This window comes from Telopea speciosissima, chromosome 8, assembly GCF_018873765.1.
Source record: "Telopea speciosissima isolate NSW1024214 ecotype Mountain lineage chromosome 8, Tspe_v1, whole genome shotgun sequence".
Classification (NCBI taxonomy): domain Eukaryota; kingdom Viridiplantae; phylum Streptophyta; class Magnoliopsida; order Proteales; family Proteaceae; genus Telopea; species Telopea speciosissima.
In genome coordinates this window covers 14,118,806-14,139,255 of record NC_057923.1, presented here as the reverse complement: position 1 = coordinate 14,139,255, position 20,450 = coordinate 14,118,806, and the positions used below count along the sequence as shown (strand labels likewise).

The 20,450-nt window shown below is 40.7% G+C and overlaps 1 protein-coding gene across 1 annotated transcript; it reads left to right on the top strand.

The window, feature by feature from the left end:
• The first annotated feature begins 246 nt into the window (after positions 1–246).
• On the top strand, positions 247–13,090 carry LOC122671951 (protein PECTIC ARABINOGALACTAN SYNTHESIS-RELATED). Its single transcript, XM_043869445.1, has 11 exons — positions 247–581; positions 1,526–1,576; positions 1,675–1,765; positions 4,563–4,639; positions 8,229–8,317; positions 10,409–10,528; positions 10,897–11,013; positions 11,103–11,246; positions 11,336–11,459; positions 11,567–11,758; positions 12,583–13,090. The coding sequence occupies exons 1-11, from the start codon at positions 288–290 to the stop codon at positions 12,940–12,942; spliced, it is 1,659 nt and encodes a 552-aa protein (XP_043725380.1). The 5' UTR covers positions 247–287; the 3' UTR covers positions 12,943–13,090.
• The last annotated feature ends 7,360 nt before the right edge of the window (positions 13,091–20,450 follow it).

Below are 20,450 nucleotides of genomic sequence, written 5' to 3'. Positions count from 1 at the left end.
CAACGAATCCGATGGTCATATTATAGTCAAAGTCAAAGGCATCATTGATCGATTGAAAGGACGAAAATGCCCTTTATAAGTAAATCATATAAGAAGCCCAAAATTGTCCAGAAATTTAGCAGAGTAGAGAGAAAAAGCGAGTACGCGACACAGGGATAAACACAGTAAGGTACAGAGAGAGAGAGAGAGAGAGTTCGGATCTGAAGTCTTGAAGTGAAGAAAGTGGCGGTAAGAAAAAAAAAAAAAAAAAAGCAGTGAAGCTGGCTGCCTTCAGTCCAAAACGAGCGATGGCGGAGTTACGTCATTCCAGCTCGATTGGAAGTCGGCCATCGTCGTCTCCTATGAAGCGAGACGAAGATACGGCGCCATTGGTGACTGATAACCAGTCTGACAACGATCACCACGAGCGTCATTCCTTTAGAGACCGTGATAGACCTTTCTGGGTTAATCTTCAAGCTCTGTTGCCATACTTCGGCGAAGAAACTAGGGTTTCTCCTCACATTTCGAGGATCTCATTGGCCTTGCTTTCACTCGTTCTTCTCGCCGGTTTGGCATCCATTCCTTCCATCTGGAATCGATTGGTTAGTTTTCTTTGTTCTTGCGCAAACGTTTGACAGTTTTGGTGATTTAGTCGCTCTCTCAGGTTGTTTAGATCAAGTTCTTCGCATGTCTTTCTTGCTGTCCTTTCTATATTTCTCTTTAATGTACTCTAACATCCCGACGAGCTGGGGCATTTTTCAGCATCGTATTTAGAATATAATTATATTGCTCGGTGGCATTTTCCCCTAGTAATTGACGCGTTGGAGCATGTTTATGCTTGTTCTTGTCCAAGGAAATGGTTTTTCCTCTACAAATCTGGTAGGCGTGCGTCATTTATTTTAATTATGTTCGCTGAATTGATGTATGTGATAATGGTGGTCTTATGTATATTAGAGAAACGGATGGAATTTGTGGTAGCTGAGTATCTGATAATATGATCTGCTTTCTGCCAATAGGTGTAGGGAGCAAGAATCTTTTCACGGGGTTCTTGTTAGGGTGTTTTATTTGTGGATGATTGGAGCCCTCAGAGAAACTTGGTATCAGAAAGAGTGTTGTATTGTCTATAGGACATGCAAAGCTTAAGGTGTAAGAGGTTTCTTGTTTTTGATAAGGTCATGTGTGAAGAAACAGTTTTCTGTATGGGTTTCACAATATGTGCGAAGCTTGTATCTTGCATTTTATGTATTTGTTCATTCTTCAGTGAGATAGTTCACTAAAACGCAGTCACCATGAATGCTACTTCCAGATTCATTGATTCTGTAACTTTCAAGTTCTTTCCATACGAGGACCTATTTTCAGTTGTTTTTATGTTGGCATTCCTTGTTGGATACTTTTACTCATGTTGGGATGGAAGAATGGATCTATATCTTCATAGCTAAGTTTGGGTTTATTTGAAATTATTGGGATATTAGTAGCATTTTAATGTTTCATACCTAAATATTAATGCTCAATTACCATCGCTGATAAGGCATTCATTTTGTTGCAGAATGCCCCATATTTGTGTAGAAAAGATGGCATCGTTCTCAATTGCCCACGTGTAAGTTTTCTAGGGATCCGCTGCTTGTGTCCATGTTGAATTTATGTTTATTCTAACTTGTTCTGATTCGATTGGAGCTTGCATTTATTCTTTTACAGGTTAAGGAGTTGCCTTCACTTTGGGAGAATCCTTATTCAGCCACCACCTCCTGGAAACCGTGTGCTGAGCACCGTGATGGTTTAATGTCAGGTAATTCTCTAATCTTTTATCTGGTAGTATCCCAATTTGCAGAGGCATTCTAAGTGATATTGCAAACTTTATGTATTTACCATATACAATTAACAAGGGGGATTCCTTTATATGGAATGAGATGAAGAGATGCAAAGGGACTTAGCATTTTAAATCCTTGAGATTAGAAAGTTAAATTGAATTCTTAGGGCTGACTGGGAATAACTTGGTATCTCTTGAGTTTAACTCTTCAAGTCACTCATCTAGAAAGTAAGTTTTAACCGTAAGGTTTGCCAGCGTGTTCACAGTCATACATGGATCTCTCAGTATAAGATTTTAGGTGGAAGGATGCAGTGATACTAAGGGAAACAGAAATTTGAAGAACTGGTAATTTTACTAAGATTGTCTGCTAGCTGTTAAAAAGTAAGAGGCCAACTGCTGATCAGCTGTTATCAAATACAGTTTGTTGGAATGAATTTTCCTTGGGAGTCTACCTTGTCAAGTATCAGAATTTGCATGTTCACATAACAGGAGCAAAGTAGCTAGTATATTCTCATGGGTATGACAGTATTGTGGTACCGATGGAGCTGTTTTTTTGGATCTCTCAGAAATCCTCATCTTGCTTCAATTGAAACTGTTCTGCTATTAGCTTTGTGGTTTATCCCAACCTTTCAGTTCCTAGTCACTAGCAATGATAGGTATTGAACCACTGAATTGTGTTACAATATACAAGGTGTTGACACGATACCAACCAATAAATGCTACAATATGTGGGAAAGAAAATCATGTCAAACCGTCTTGGTCGATACGACTCGAGACGGGTCGAAACTGGTTGATACCATTTGAGGCAGAGCCGAGACGCCAGCAAACAGAAAAAACAGAAGCAGCCTTCTCCACTGCCTACCAACCCTCTAAATAAGATCCAATCCCATTACCCTAAACCTAACCCTAGTTTTGACCTAATTGCTCAATTCTGCCCATTTGGCCAGCCGTTTGAAGAATCCTGGTTACTTGGCTCCTAGTAGACCCTTAGTATATTTAGGACTACATTAATGATGCTCACTTTTGAAGTTAACTAAATGCTCCTCTCTCTTTCCAAAGTAAGTGTTTACAATGGATAGGTCATAAGCCACAACAAAATCTAAAATTGAGATCCCTTCCTCATTCCTCTCTCCAAAATCATGTCCTCCATTTACACCTTTATAACCTCTTCTATCTTTCCCAACATGTCCATTCAGATTGCTCCCCTATAATAATCTTTTCTCCTTGACTTAAACAGTCAAACCTGGCACTAATTCATCCATGTGTTCCCAAAATTGAAACTTACTACTTTTATCCCTGTATACCAAAGTTTAAAGTCGTCCAACCCCTTAGCCTTTTTAGCCTTCCATTTAGTATCTTAAATACAGGCTATTTCAACCCTTCTTCTCATAACATCTATCAATTCTAGACTCTTTCCTATTAATGATCCAATGTTCCAAGATGCTAATCTAATCCAACGCTTTTAGACTAGCTTCTTTACCCGCACTCGTCCACGGTGCGAGAACCCTTGCCTACTTGTCACTCCATCCGGGCGCTGACGCAACACGTCGCTAATAGGGATGCCCTAGCTAACCCTTGCTCACTTTTCACTACACCCAGGTCATAGTGTAGCGAGTCACTTATTCTGGTGGGAAACACCCTAGCATAATGTTGATAATATAAGGTTGTAGAATCCATGTAAAAGGGTTTGGCTAGGGTTTTCTTGGATCACATCTAGACAAATAGAAGCAGGGCGATGATCAATGACACGATATCGCGCATCGTAGACCTCGTGGTGCTATTTGGTTTGGCCCGATTCAGGTGCCAATTTCGGCGCCATATATATATTGTATTATATTACAATATATATATGGCGCCGAAATTGGCACCTGAATAGCACCATGATGCGTGTACACACATAAACAACAGACTTCCAGGAAGGCTCGAAATCTTTGGAAAAAAAATGGTATACCTCTCAGTTTGAATCTTACACAAATCTTGTTCAAATGTGGCAAACCATTGTTGTAGATGCACTGTAGTAGTCCCCAACGTTTTTTTCCACCAAGAAATGTAGGTGATTTGCCCCAAATTTTTTTTTTTTTTTGGAGTTTTCTCCCTATAACAGGTGGAACCATTCAAAACTCATAAAATGGGTGATATTTCGGTTGAAATGCCAAAATTTTGATCAAAACAATGCTTTTTTATATGCATTGTTTTGTACTGTACCCGAGTCAAAACCGAAAATTTGTCCTAAATGTCGAAATTTTGTCTGAAATGCCGGAATTTCGGTTAATACCTTGCATTCCTACTGAGTTGCACCTAGTTTCGCTTCAACCTCTGTCAAAATTGAAATATTTTGCAAAATTTCAGGGGTTTCGACCGAGATTTCGAACTATGACCTCACACTTTTCTATACTTGAGGGTGCAAAATTTTGTTAGGTGCTCTGCCATTGGGGTGAATTTCCAAATTTATCAGAGCTTTTAACACCATTTCTGTAGATTAGACTTGTATCTATCTGCAGAGAATTTACAAATTTATAAATGCCTTTTGCACCCCTAGTTATTGAAGCGGAAAGGGTATCCATCTTATGTGGTGCACAAGCATGTTTGTAATAAAGGCATTTTACAGTTATAGGTTATAAAAACCAATATAAGAATCTTCATACAACTCAATTTTTTCAGTTGTCCTTACTGTTGATCTACCATAATCTAGTTGGTATTGGTTTTAATATTTTAAAATCCTTTATTGCCTGTTTGTTACTTTTATAGTACAGTAATTTCTTTCAGTTCTGTGCAGATCTTCCTCCAGAGAATGAAACTACTGGCTATATATTTATCCATGCCGAGGGTGGTCTGAATCAGCAAAGAATTGCTGTATGATTATCTTTTCTATTAAATTGTATCTTGGTAGAGAAAATCTGCTCTTTCAAAGTATAATCAGAATGCTACTTGTCTAATCGTTTCACATATGCTCTGTTTTTTTTCTAGTAATTGAACTGTTAGTGATGTAATTGTTCACTTTAGTTCTATGCTCATGGAATGCTCTTGTATGTTTTTGTTGCATGGATCTAGTTCAATAGTATTTCTGGTTTCGAAGACAACAGTCTCAATGCATCATTGATAAATCATTGCTGGAAATATGATTTTTTTGGGTCCATTTTAGTCAGTCAATTTTTATTCCACAGCATTTTCTGTGTAAGTGCTTTTAATGTTTATCTGGTTTTGACTGATCACATACTGAGCTGAGTATTGTCGATTAAGACTGTATATTTGTAATTTCCAATCCAGAAGCCAAATGGCTTCAGAGGTGGTCTGAGGACAAGAGTACAGACATGGTCTTAGACCAACAGTGCTAGGATGCTTGAGAAAAGATTTTAGTATTGTGATTGCTAAATCATCCCCCTCCCCCCCCCCCCCTCCATCTTGAATTGGCACAAAAAATATATTTATTACTACTTGTAAGCATAGTTATCAAGGCGTCGCCTTGATTTTGGACCCTCTCCAACACCTTGTGTCACCTAGACGCCATGACAACTATGCTTGTAAGAACATAATGTGTACAGCATCTACAATGTGGACATCATATTCAGCAAAAAACAAACTGAACAAAAATTGAGACAGGACAAAACATATCTGCTGGAAACCAATATTAGTCATAAAGCAGTGACCACCAGTATTCACCAAGATCCTTGACATTAACTTCTTCAAATTCTCTGGTTGCAGCAGCCCAATCAGCTAGGAAGTGTCCAATATTGGTAGTTGGCTGTGCAAAACTTCTCTTCTTGCCCACAAAAAGCCTTCTGTTCCTTCTATTCCAAATATCCCTGCAAATAGCAACAGGAATAAACTGTCTAATCACTGTAGCTTTATGGAGAAGGTTTGTTTGTGGCCAGTCGGTAAAAAACACATTCTTCAGACTTCAGACAAGAGGGAGTTGACTAACCAGCATCAGACATGCCAGAAATTACATAAATACACAGCAAGTGTACAATGCAAAAACATATGTTGAGCAGACTCTTCCTCTTTTAGATGAAAATAGCACCTACTAACCAATTAGAACCCCTATGTCCCTAATAGGGCAAGAGATTAAACCTTTTGTTGTAATATGGGTTCAAGGGTATTTTTATCCTAAAGGTATTTGTGTCCTTGTACCTATTCTGGAATGTTCTCCATAGCACTATAAATAAAGTGGGGCTGTGATCATATTTTCACAAGCCATTATTCCTATTCTTCCACATGGTATCAGAGCTAGGATCCACATCGGGATCCGAACCCTAATGCCCACCATCCCGAAACCCTAGACCACCACCACCAACCTCTCCCTTTTCTTGTTTTTGTGCTACCACCCACCACCAAAACTTTTGCCTTCACACACACACACTCTCTCTCTCTCTCACAGACACAGTCTCACTTCCAGTACCACCAGCTGCCGTCGCCCTTCCTTTCTCTCGGTCTCACCTCCAGCGCCACCAGGCACTGCCACCGCCTCCTCCTTCTCTCAGCCTTGACTTCACTGCCAGCAACTGCCTCCTCTTTCTCACCTTTGGTGGTGAGTTTTCTCCCACCAAGGGTCGTTATCCTTGCTGCCATATTTAAATCCCTTCTTCCTTGGAATTTGTTGATGCTCTCTGTGGGATCCTTTACACGTGTTGATATTCTGTTAAGTTCTTGACCAGCAACCATGAGCAACTCCAATTTAACCACTACCGCATCTACTGGACAGGAAGGAATCAGTTAGCGTGATTTTCCTTTGTTCCCTGTTAGCCCCATTAAATTAGATGGGGGCAATTATTTGATGTGGTCGTGGTCCTACTATCTTGCCATCGGTTCTTGGGGTCCTTCAGGCTACATTACAGGCAATGCCTTTAAGCCTACTGCTGCTGGTCTCTCTCAAGATAAATGGGTAACTTCCAATTTTCTTCTCATATCAAATCTCATCAACTCCATGGGTCCCACAGTTGCCAGTGATTATCTTCTTCTTGACACGGCTGCCAAGATTTGGAAGACAACGAAAGACACTTATTCTAAGGTTGGTAATGCTGCCCAGTGCTATAAACTCCGGAAGAAAATCCATGAGACCAAGCAACAGGAATTATTTGTATCACAACATTATTCCAGCTTGTGCAGTATGTGGCAAGAGTTGGATTTCTATGGTTCCTTCACTGCAACGTGTGATACAGATGCCACTGCATTTAAAAAATGGGAAGATGGTCTCCATGTTTTCAATTTCCTTGCCGGCCTCAATAGAGAGTATGATCAGGTTCGGGCTCATGTCCTGTATCGTGATCCCTTTCCATCTCTTGAGCAGGCTTATGCCATGGTACAGTTAGAAGACAGTCGTTGTAGTGCTATGGTTCACCCTGTTACACAGGAGCGGTCAGCTCTTTACTCTGGTTCATCAGGTGCTGCCCGTGGAGGTCTTTCTTGTGGTTCTAGTGATCGATCTCCTGCTGCCAGTGCTCCAGTGAAGTATGATTATTGCGGTAAAGAACGACACACTAGGGATAAATGCTGGGAGTTACATGGGCTTCCCACTGATACTCGAGGGCGTGGACAGGGATGTCCCTCTTCAGCCCGGGTTCATCATACCTCCTCTGAAGATAATGCTGCTAATTCTTCACTTTCTCAGAAGGAGTTACTGACCATATGTCTTCTGATGACCAGGATGGATTCATCCTCTTCACTGACCCCTTCTGCAGCCTCTGCTACATCCCTGCCAGGGAATTCTGCTCTACCTTCATCATCCCAGTCAGGTATTTCTTGTGGTAGCCGTTGTGCCTCGGTCATGTCCGCTGAGGAAAGAGGCACACCCCAGCAAGTCTGGATCATCTCTGCTAAATGGGGTCTGCTTCATGGATCCTTGCCCTCCAATAGATTCTATCGGAGGTCATACTTGGTACAAGGCCTATACTATGGATGTTCTTCCTCACAACTTCTCCTATGGCCATTTTAGGCCTGCCCCTAGCTCTTTTAGCTCCTTCAATTGGGATCATATCACTCCTCAAAACAACTCTTTGGCAAAACCCTGAAATTTTCTTCCTTCTTCAATGAAATTCAGTTATCAAAAAAATAAAAGAGAACTCTTTGGCAAAACAATGTCTAAAGAGAGGGTTAAAACTGATGCTAAAACATATGTAGCTTTGCCACTGTTATGGATGATGAATGGTTTAATATTTGTCAATTCAGTGATGTGTTGTAAAGGGTTTGATTCCTGTAACATTCACGTTTGATTCTTGAATGACGTGTTCAACTACATAATGATTATGCTGCTATGATGGGTGGTGTTGATTTAATTTGCTTATTACATTTCAGTTGTTTAGCTTATGCCATGATGTTAATATTCCTTAATGATCTAGTGAATTTTGATAAATCATTACCTTGCAATTGGACCACACACACGTCCACAAGGGAAAAACACCTTTTTTTTTAAAGAAAAAACTTCCAATAGTACGCTTTCTTGCAGATATGTAATGCTGTTGCTGTGGCCAAGATAATGAATGCCACCCTTATTTTGCCAGTGCTGAAGCAGGACCAGATCTGGAAAGATCAAACGTGAGATGTTGGAACACTTATTTTGGTTTGAACTTTTCATTCATATTTTTATCTTTACTTGAGTACATTTGAGCTTTAGATGAAATCTGGAGCAATATATTATCGTGCTAGTGATAGATGCCATAACAGCCTTAAATGACTTGCATTTCTTCTCAAACTTTGACCAGAAGACATGGGGAAAATAACATTGTCATAGGAGGGCCCATATCTTTTATTTATTTGATGGAGAGTAGAGTCGGAAAATAACATTGTCATAGGAGGGCCCATATCTTTTATTTATTTATTTCTTCATTTGATGGAGAGTAGAGTCCTTATTGTACTGCAGTTAGATACCTATCAGATTAATAGCAATTACAGTCATAGTTAGATATTTTGGGGTTATAGTCAATTTAAAATACATAAGAAACTCCTAATTGTTTGGCTCCTTATCAGTTGTTCTTTTGGAATCCTTTCTTATGTTGGATGGAGTGCATTTTGGAATGGTATTTGGTGTGGGTGTTTGGATACCCCCTAAGTGACTCCTTCCAAGCCATTCTTTGCATAGTTGTTAATTGACAGCCATGTTCACTGATTACCTGATTGTTCAAGGGTCAGCTAGATCTTCGCCTCCTATGTTGAGGAGGAATTTGAATGGCTGTGAAAGTTCTCAACATTCCATATGGTAGGCCTCATTTGGTCTGTTCCGTCAGATGGAGTATGATGATAGGAGAGGATCTGTTCCTTATCAGATAAAGTAGGAGGATGGGAGAATATGAAAGTGGAAGGTCTTCTATCTTTTTCAATTTAAGTCTCAACTACAGCAATCTTGATACATACAGCATGAGATTTTCCTCATTACTGGGTTGTGCAAAAAGCTGTCCATGTAAGGTTCAGTTCTTTGTGTGAACGGCTTTCAAGGATGGTGTACTTACCATTGACCATCCTATTGCTAGAGGTCAAATCCTTCCTAATGTCTGTCTGTTCTGTCTGAAGGCTGCCTGAGTCTGTCTCTCATTTGCTTCTCATTTAATGGGTGAAATTTGGAGAGATTCCATATTCAACAGGGGTGAGAGGGGGACATTGAGACTTGAGAGATATTTCTTTGGTTTATTTAAGATATGGAATACGCAATACATGAATAAAGGTGGAAGAAGGTATGGCTCTTGATTGCAGGTGCTATTAGTTGGTGCATTTGAATGCAAGTAATAATAGGCTCTTGAAAACTATGTTCTTCGTTCTCATTAGCTGGGTGAATTAATTATCTTGGTGGGCCTCTACCTTTCTGCATTCCATGTATAAATTCTTCCCCATTTAGATCTTAGTGGGGTCCCCCTTGCTAGTGTTTTTTTTTTTTGGCTTTTGCTGGCTTGTATAATTTACCATTGACTAATAAAAAAGATCAGCTTGGCTGCTGACTTAATTGCTGCAAAATTCATTCACGTGTTGCATTCTTCAGTCTTCACTGTAAATTTTGTGAATTATTCTGTTGGACTTGTTTGTATAAGAATTTGGTTCTTGAGGTTACAGTTTCCTACTGAAATGTTGCATTAACTTAATAATCTTTTCCCTTCTCTGATTCAGACCCTAAAGTGCTGATGACATGCAACTGTAGTTTTCTCGGTTCTATTTGAATTTTCTTATCAACAATTGATTTTCTTTACCATGAATACATTAAAAATCTCTTGTAGGCTGTAGCTTCGGAAGTTGGCCATATAAATTATAATCCCTCTCTGTGACTTGAGAAACCTCTGGGGCAGAACATTTTACTGGAGTGCACTTCTCAATTGCAAAATTGAAGTGAACTCTGTCAAACAGCTAGATTTCTTTCTTCCTCAGATATGGCAATTATTACAATATTAATTTCTTAAGTACTATATCCTTATTTAACTTATTGCTGCAGTAATAAATTTCCAAATGTTGCTATTTGAAGCCTGATAATGGATTCTTATGTTTTTTTTTGAGCACTTGGTGGTTATATTAATTGGAATAATGTCTTATTATTGCAGTTGATGGACAATTAAGCCATGTACTCAGTGGAATATTACTTTGTATAATTTACTTCGCGGATTCATGTGCCTTCTTTTCATTTAATCGATGTCCATTTTTCTGCAGGAAGTTCGAAGACATCTTTGATGTTGATCATTTCATTGACTACTTAAAAGATGATGTGCGAATTGTTCGTGACATTCCCGAATGGTTTACTGACAAAACAGAGCTATTCACCAGTATCAGGTTGAATATATTCTAATGTGTTGGCTGAATGAGGAGAAAATTTTTTCTTAGGAGCATAATTATCTGCTAGACATGAGAAGATTCTGCTAGGTTCCATCATTTATAGAGGGTTTTTTTTTGGGGGGGGGGAGGGGAGGGTATGGGAAGGCTGTTTCTGTGGGTAGTAGTTCCTTTACAGCGATATCTTTGCGAATTTCCTTACCATGTTGGTCTGTATGCTTTGATTTTAAAAAAGGAAGGAGAAGAAACGGAAAAAAAAAAAGTAGTTCATTTCGGAGTTTTCTGTATGTTTTAATTTGGTATGAACTTATCTCCTACCCTGATCATATTAATTCCCCTAAAAAGAATTTCTATGTTATGTGGAGCAGACGCACAGTAAAAAACATACCAAAATATGCATCAGCGCAGTTCTATATTGACAATGTGCTGCCCCGAGTCAAAGAGAAGAAGATAATGGCACTAAAACCTTTTGTTGATCGGCTTGGGTAAGTCATGGATGTCATAGCTAAAGACATTGACTAAAATTTGCTCATTTGTGGGTCTAAGATAGTAGTTGTTATTTTGTTCTATTCAGGTATGATAATGTTCCACAGGAAATCAACCGTCTAAGATGCAGGGTGAATTATCATGCTCTGAAATTCTTACCTGATATTGAACATATGGCTGATAACTTGGCATCAAGAATGAGAAATCGCACAGGCAGCTCAAATCCCTACATGTGAGAGTTGAGATGCTAGCTTTGTCAAATTAATCTTACCCCATGGGTTTGCTGTGTTTGACCTGGTAGTGCATGGATTTCCTTTGCAGGACTCTTCATTTGAGATTTGAGAAGGGCATGGTAGGTTTGTCATTCTGCGATTTTGTTGGAACACGAGAGGAAAAGGTTAACATGGCAGAATACAGAAAGAAAGAATGGCCTCGTCGGTACAAGGTAACTTAAATACAGCTGATATTTTGGGTTTTGGTGTTTGGCCTAGAACTAAAATGGAATATTACTGCCCAGTATGTTCATTATTCTTTTTCGGATTTGGTGTGCAGAATGGCTCCCATCTATGGCAACTGGCCCTGCAGAAGCGTAAGGAAGGACGGTGCCCTCTTGAGCCTGGGGAAGTGGCTGTGATTCTTCGGGCAATGGGCTATCCCAAAGAAACTCAAATCTATGTTGCTTCTGGACAGGTTTATGGGGGTCAGAACCGGATGGCCCCACTTAGGAACATGTTCCCAAATCTGGTAAGGCTTTTGCCACTATTTGTGCAATTTTTTTAGTCTTACCGTCTTGAAGTTACTTAACAATTGAATTGTGCCACCAGTTATCTTTTTGAAAGCTTTATTGTACATGGAACTCAATTATTATTATACTAATGCTTTAATTTACAATTTGAGATTAAGTGATGGGGCGAGCCCTCTCAAATGACTTCATACAGTTATCTGAAAAGGCTTATTTGTTTATTTTGGCAAAGTCCAACCCAAGGGGGTGGGGAAGAGTACTTAAGCAAGGTGAAGGTGGGATCCTGCTACCAGCAGGATTTGATCCTAGGTCTGGCCACTAACAAGCCACTGACTTTTACCATGTTACCAGCTGGCACCTTCTACTTCATGAGGCTTTGAATCCCATTAAGATTCTGTTTGTTTCAATCTAAAATGCCTGGAAGTGAAAATGAAGGGAGATAATTTTCATATAATTTAGTTTATAGTTCTTGGGCATGAAAAAGTGGGCCCAACTGTGGAACTTTACGTCCCTCATATTACTTCTGATGAAACAGTCTCTATAGTTAAATATTTTGCATTCCAATTCTTTTACTAGCACCTATTGTATGTCAAAACAAATGGAGCCCAAATTTAAAATAAAAAATTTACAGTGTCACAGAGATTGTTTTGTTTGTTTCATGAAAAAAAAGATACCGTCGTGAGCCAGGGAGTCCAGGGATCATGTCACAGAGATTGCTTTTTTACCTTGCCATGTTGGCTGATGTTTGGATTTGGATGACTGGGAAGGAGGTTGACTTGGTTGAATTTTCTCGTAGTTAATGATTCACTCTGCGGGGTTGTGACAGGTCACAAAAGAAGAGTTGGCGAGCAAAGAGGAATTAGATGGCTTCAGGAAACATGTGACGAGCTTGGCAGCCCTTGATTTCTTGGTCTGCTTGAAATCAGATGTGTTTGTGATGACACATGGAGGCAATTTTGCCAAGTTGATCATTGGGGCTCGCAGGTACATGGGGCACAGGCAGAAATCCATCAAGCCAGACAAGGGTCTTATGTCGAAGTCATTTGGGGACCCCTACATGGGCTGGGCCACCTTTGTGGAGGACGTCATTATTACACACCAGACACGTACTGGATTGCCAGAAGAGACCTTTCCTAACTATGATCTCTGGGAGAACCCTCTTACTCCATGCATGTGCAAAGTGTGACCATTTATGGTACAAGTGATGCTGGAAGCCTGAGTTTAAGAAGAGAAATTTTCTAGCAGGGTCCTGCTCCCCGAGAGCATATTCGTTGATGCAAAGAAAGATCAGAGTTCTTCTCTGAGAAAATTTGAAGAGCAGACAAAAATGAGTGCCAGTGTATATGCTGAACTTCTGCTAAAGTTTGGGCTCCTTTCCCTGATGATCAGGCCTAATATGTTCTCTTTTTTTTTTGTAGAAACTTTTTTCATCCCTTTTATTATTATTTTTTTGGGGGGGGGGGGTGGGGCTGTGGTAAATCAACACTTTTGTATCCCCCTGCAGAGCAATAGATACAGTTTCACTTTCATATATGATTTCTTAAATAATCTCCTGTATAAAAATGAAACATTCAAATGCAGTATTGCTTTAATTCAGTCTTACTACCCAGATTCTAGAAGTGATATATCCAAATGACATGTCTTGATTTGAGAGAAGGGGTTTTTCTGGAACTGCCTGCTAACCTGGCTCTACCTTTCAACTTAAAGGCTTTTCTGGGATCATCCTCTGGCCTCTGCAGTGCTTATAATTTAGCCCATGCTGAACTGAATTGGATGCAAGGTTTAAAAGTTCAGAATCGGGTACAGGACCGGTCTCTAACTCCAATTCGAATCAATCGATTCGACTTTGATCAGAATTGGCGAGACTTGGTCTTTGTCGTACTTAGTAAGCGAAGAATTATGATTAATTGGGGTGGGCATCAGTCAATTTTTAAGTCAAATGGGCTAATTCCTATCCAATTTTTATCCCTGTTTTAATGTTCTACTAATAAGTTCCCAAAAGAAAATTCCAGTGTAGAAAGCATTCCTTATTTCCGTCTCTACCATTTGAGGAAATTTGGTGGCAATATGAGCTCCCATGAACAAATTAGTGCTTTGGGTGGAGCTAGAATGAACTGAAAGAGGGCTTAGAGTTAGCAACTGAATGTTGATACCTTCGAGTTATGGTGTACTTGTATTCAGTGTTGGATCATTAGAGCAGGTTTCAAAAATCGGTGAATCAGATCGGGAATTGGTCGGGATCGGTTTCGATGTTTGTCGCTCTGAATCATAATATTCACCCCCAGATTCCCCAATTTCTGCTCTTTTAGGCCGATTCTAGGGTTAATTGGACCAATTACGATTGATTTTGATCTAATCTGAATCGATAATCGGCAGGGACTAATGTCGTCATTGATTCTAGATTTTAGAACCCTGCATTAGAGCCCCACGTGAGGAGGCCTGTTGCTTGATAACTTATTAGTCAGATTGCCTAGCCTTAGGAGCTTATTCATTAGGACTGAGTTTACCTTCAACCACGGTGAAGAATGAACCTCTTAGGCTGGAGAGTGGTACTTTCTATCACATACAATAAAGGCCCCCATTGTTTGATTGGGAGAATGGGGTGAGAATGTTGTGGCACTGCGTCCCATAGTGTAGTGGGTTGGGGAACAGGAGTTGGATTTCTTACTTTTTCCCATGAACAATAACCAAATTCCATTGGTTTTTGTGAGACTTTGGATAACATAGGGGTGAGATTTTCAAATGTCAGGTCAACAGACAAAGCATTTAATGTTGTTCCTTGAGATTTTGTAAGTTCACCTTTCGAGGTTAAACAAACAAGGTTAGGCTTGGATTGAGATTTTGAAGTGCCACATCAGCACTTTCTCACTCGAATTCTCCCATCCCACGTAAATCCCCGTCAAACAAACAAAGCCTTAAAAGGGGCAAGAGTTTAATGATGAAATTGTCCCTCACATCATGGTGGATGTCATAGGGTGCAAGTTTGGTCCTGACGGCCCAAGCCCGCTCTGGCCCGCCATGAACCCGAACATGGTCTAGGTTGAGATACCTTAGCCCTGAGGGGCGGGTCAAGGTTGGGAATTTTCGGCCTTGAGTCAGGGCCAGGCCGGGTCAGGGTTGAGGCTAGCCCGATCCAACCAACTCAACCCTATCTTCTTTTTTTTTTTTTTTGTGTTCTTCCCAGCCTAGTCACCCCATGCATCTCCCTCCCCCACCCCCATGGTCAGGGCCAATCAAGGTCAGCCCGGCCCAACCCTAAAGGTGAGTCCTGGTTAGATTCTTCTGGCCCTAAGTCAGGATCGGATCGGGTATGGACCCAACTAAGGGGACTCAAGGTTGTGCTAGGATTTTAAACGGCCTAGCCCAACCCAACTCTGTTGCAACCCTAGTGGATGAAGAGAGAAATCTCTTCATCCTTAGTGGAGAGAAACTTTTGTGGGCATATGAGCTCCCATGAACAAATTGGTGCTTTGGGTGGAGCTAGAATGAACATTAAGAGGGCTTATAGCTAACAACTGAACATCGATACCTTTGAGTCATGGTGTACTTGTATTACAGCATTGGAGCCATCAAAAACCCCATGCGAGGAGGCCATGTAGCATATTTATTAGGGGTGTCAAAACTTAGCCAGAACCAGTAAAAATAGCCGAAAAAAACCCGGACCATATATATGGTGGGTCATATGACGTCCTATTTGATTCATTCCAAATTTTGTGAACTGAAATATTCCCACTATTCTTGATTGGTCACCTTAGTTTCTAGAAAAAACCATCCAAATTACAAGTTTACACCACTAGCTGAGAAGTTGATGTACCAAAATGCAATATACAACTTATTGTTTAGGTTTCTCTTGACCAGTCAAAGAAGAATCCCTTATTCCAAAGATTTGAACACTTCATTCACCTAAAGAAGTGTGTAATTTTTCTTTAAATCATCTACGAAATCACACCAAACATGAGAAGATCAATGAGAAAATCTCTATAAATACGAATCTTTGCATCGTGTATTTTAGTTGGGATTTTTAGACTTTACGCAATTTGGTAGGTCATTTTCTCATCTTGTGTAATCAATTAAGTTTTCCTAACTTACTTTAAAAAGTTTATAAAGTTAGGAAAACCTCCAAGCCTTTTTAGTTGGGGCTTTTAGGCTTTATGCATTTTCGGAGGTCATCTTTGCATCTTGTGTAATTAATTAGTATTCCTAACTTCCTTTAAAAATGTTAGGAAGTTTTGCAGTTGGGGTTTGTAGGCTTTATGCATTTTGGTAAGTTATTTTTGCATCGTATTTTTTTGTTTTTTATCACAAAAAAAAAAAAAAATCCTTTAAAAGGGTCACATATAAAAGTATGCATCATTTATATCAAAAGAAAAAAATGAACCAAATCAAACAGCTTAAAAGGGCATCTTCATACCATTCTCCCTCCCCCCCCCCCTCTCTTCTTTTTGCCATTTAGACAACGACAAGTGTTTAATTCATTCTAGCCTTTGGACATATGAAAAATTCTTTGAAGAATTTACATGCTAAGTTTAGTACTATTTCAACCACATGTTTTGTATCCCTTTTTCCTTGTGCTTCATGTTTGTTCACTGCTATCTAAATGCAAGTTATATAATATTCGTTTAACCATGAGAAATATTAAAATTGAATTAAAAATCAACCAAATATATAATAACATGGACAATATGTTTACAAAGTTTTTATGCTGAAAATCTTCACTCATGATAAGAAATCAGTGACAACAACATGTGGATGCATCACAAGTTGTTGGTATAAATCAGATCAACTTCTATTTGTCAACATTCAGAGCTAATCTAGATTATCATTCATCTTTGGGGGTGGGAGTAAAATTTAAGCAGTGATTAGATCACCAACGTATGAGTTAGTTGCACAACCAATTATATTGAAGTGGAAAAAAAACTATATTTATGCAAAAACGTGGGGATGGTAAACAATATTGAAGGAACAAAAAAATGGATTGTTGCGTATATGTCACAGACTTAAACTCTTTCCTCCCTAATCTTACTTCGGTCTGTTTTAGGATGGTCTTGAAGTTATAAGTGGAAATACTTCCTCCCACTAATAGTTATATCTTTTGGGGTGATTGAACCAAACTGTGACATCGTGGTATCAGAGCTGAATCTAGAAATATTAGAGCTGTGAGTTAGGGGCACTGTAATACATACAATACAGGTGTAGAAAATGGTTAGGATTGGCTACATATAAATTTTCAATCTCAAATTCAATCAAATACCCTCCTGTGCCTTACACTAGCGTGAGGGCCAATATGGAATGCACAAGGGCATTGACCAGGGAAAATTTTTACTATATAAGGAGCAGGATAGTTATTTTAGGGGGATTGCGTCTGGACGCAAGAGCCATGCAACCATACAACTTTCTTTTTCGCATAATTAAATTATGAAAAAAAAAATCCTAAAAGGTAGTATGGCCCCTATACCCAAGTACAAGGGGTATGAAATGATTGCCCCACCCCCCATGAAAGATGAAAATCTTACTCCTATTGATGCTTTTGTGCATACTCCCATTGGCCTTTGCACCCAAACATAGGGTGTATGAAATGACCGCCCCATCCCCATGTAAGATGGAAATCTCACCCTTGTTAATGCTTCTATGTATGTTTCTATTGACCCCTACACCCAAACAAAAGGGGCATGAAATGACTACCCCATCCCTATTAAAGATGGAAATCTCATCCTTGTTGATGCTTCTACGCATGCTTCCATTGGCCCCTGCATCCAAACATAAGGGGCATGAAGTGACAGCCCCATCCCATGAAAGATGAAAATCTCACCCCTGTTGATGCTTCTGCGCATGCTCTCATTGGTCACTGCACCCAAACACAAGGGGCATGAAATAACTGTCCCATCCCCATGAAAGATGGAAATCTCACCATTGTTAATATTTCTACACACGCTCTAATTGGCCCCTGCACCCAAACAAAATGGAAATGAAATGACTGCCCCATCCCATGAAAGATGGAAATCTCACCCATGTTGATGCTTTTGCGCATGCTCCCATTGGTCCCTACACCCAAATAGAAAGGGCATGAAATGATTGCCCCATCCCCATGAAAAATGGAAATCTCACCCACGTTGATGCTTCTACACATGCTCCCATTGGTCCCTTCACCTAAACACAAGAGGCATGAAATGACTGCCCCATCCCCATGAAAGATGAAAATCTCACCTCTGTTAATGCTTCTATGTATACTCCTATTGGCCATTGCACCCAAACACAAGGGGCATGAAATGATCGCCCCATCCCCATGAAAGATGGAAATCTCACCCCTGTTGATGCTTCTATCCATGTTCCAATTGATTCCGACATCCAAACATAAGAATCATGAAATTACTGCCCCATCCCCACGAAAGATGAAAATCTCACCCCTGTTGATGCGTCTACGCATGCTCCCATTAGCCCCCGCACCTAAGCACAAGGGACATGAAATGACTGCCTCATCCCCATGAAAGATGGAAATCTCACCCATATTAATGCTTCTAAGCATGCTCTCATTGGCCCCTGCACCCAAACAGAAGGGACATAAAATGACCGTCCCGGCCCCATTCCCATAAAAGATGAAAATCTCACTCCTGTTAATGCTTCTGCGCATGCTCTCATTGGCCCCTACGCCCAAACACAAGGAGCATGGAATGATCTCTCCATCCCCATGAAATATGAAAATCTCACCTCTGTTGATGCTTCTGCGCATGCTCCCATTTGCCCCTACACCCAAACAGAAGGGACATGAAATGATCGTCCCATCCCCGTGAAATTAAAAATCTCACCCATATTGATGCTTCTGCACATGCTCCCATTGGCCCCTGCACCTAAATACAAGGGGAATGAAATGATCGCCCCATCCCCATAAAAGATGAAAATCTCATCCCTATTGATGCTTCTGCGAATTCTCCCATTGGTCCTTGCACCCACACCCAAGGGATATGAAATGATCGCCCCATCCCCATTAAAGATAGAAATCTCACCCCTGTTGATGCTACTACGCATGCTCCCATTGACCCTTGCACCCAAACACAAGGGGCACGAAATGACCTTCCAATCCTCATGAAATATGAAAATCTCACCCTTGTTGATGCTTCTACGCATGCTCCTATTGGCTCCTGTACCACAAACACAAGAGGCATGAAATGACCGCCCCATCCTCATGAAAGATGGTAATCTCACCCCTGTTGATGCTTCTAAGCATGCTTCCATTGGCCCCTGCACCCAAACATAAGGGGCTTGGAATGACTGCCCCATCCCCATGAAAGTTGGAAATCTCACACCTATTGATGCTTTTGTGCATACTCCCATTGACCTCTACATCCTAACAGAAGGAGGATGAAATAGCTGCCCCATCCTCATGAAAGATGAAACTCTCACCCCTATTGATGCTTCTACGCCTACTCACATTGGCTCCTGCGCTCACACATAAGGGGCATGGAATGACCGCCCCATCACCATGAAAGATGAAAATCTCACCCCTATTGATGCTTCTGTGCATGCTCTCATTGGCTCATGTACCCAAACATAAGGGGCATGAAATAATCGCCCCATCCCCATGAAAGATGAAAATCTCACCCCTGTTGATGCTTCTACGCATGCTCTCATTGACCCCTGCACCCAAACAAAGGGGTATAAAATGACCGCCCCATCCCCATGAAAGATGGAAATCTCACCCTTATTGATGCTTCTAAACATGCTCTCATTGGCCCCTGCATCTAAACAAAAGGGGCATGAAATGATCACCCTATCCCATGAAAGATGGAAATCTTACCCATGTTGATGCTTCTATGAATGCTCCCATTGGCCCCTGCACCCAAACACAAGGGGCATGAAATGAGCGCCACATTCCCATGAAATATAGAAATCTCACCCCCTGTTGATGCTTTTGCGCATGCTCCCATTGGTCCCTGCAACCAAATACAAGGGACATGAAATGATCGCCCCATCCCCATAAAAGATGAAAATCTCACCCATTTGATGCTTCTGCAAATGGTCCCATTGGTCCTTGCACTAAACACAAGGGGCATGAAATGATCGCCCCATCGCCATGAAAGATGAAAATCTCACCCATATTGATGCTTCTACGCATGCTTCCATTGGCCCCTACACCCAAACACAAGGGGCGTGAAATGACTGCCCCATCCCCATGAAAGATGAAAATCTCACCCGTGTTGATGCTCTAACACATGCTCTCATTGACCCCTGCACCCAAACATAACGGGCATGAAATGACTGTCCCATCCTCATGAAAGATGGAAATCTCACTCTTGTTGAAGCTTCTACGCATGCTCCCATTAGTCCCTGCACCCAAACACAAGGGGCATGGAATGACTACCCCATCCCCATGAAAGATGAAAATCCCACCCCTGTTGATGCTTCTGCGCATGCCCCCATTAGCCCTTACACCTAAACAGAAGGGACATGAAATGACCGCCCCATCCCTATGAAATTGAAAATCTCACCCTTGTTGATGCTTCTACGAATGCTCCCTTGGCCCCTGCACCTAAATACAAGGGGCATGAAATGACCGCCCAATCCCCATAAAAAATGAAAATCTCACCCCTATTGATGCTTCTGTGAATTCTCCCATTGGCCCCTACAACCAAACACAAGGGGCACGGAATGACTACTCCATCCCCATTAAAGATGGAAATCTCACCCATGTTGATCCTT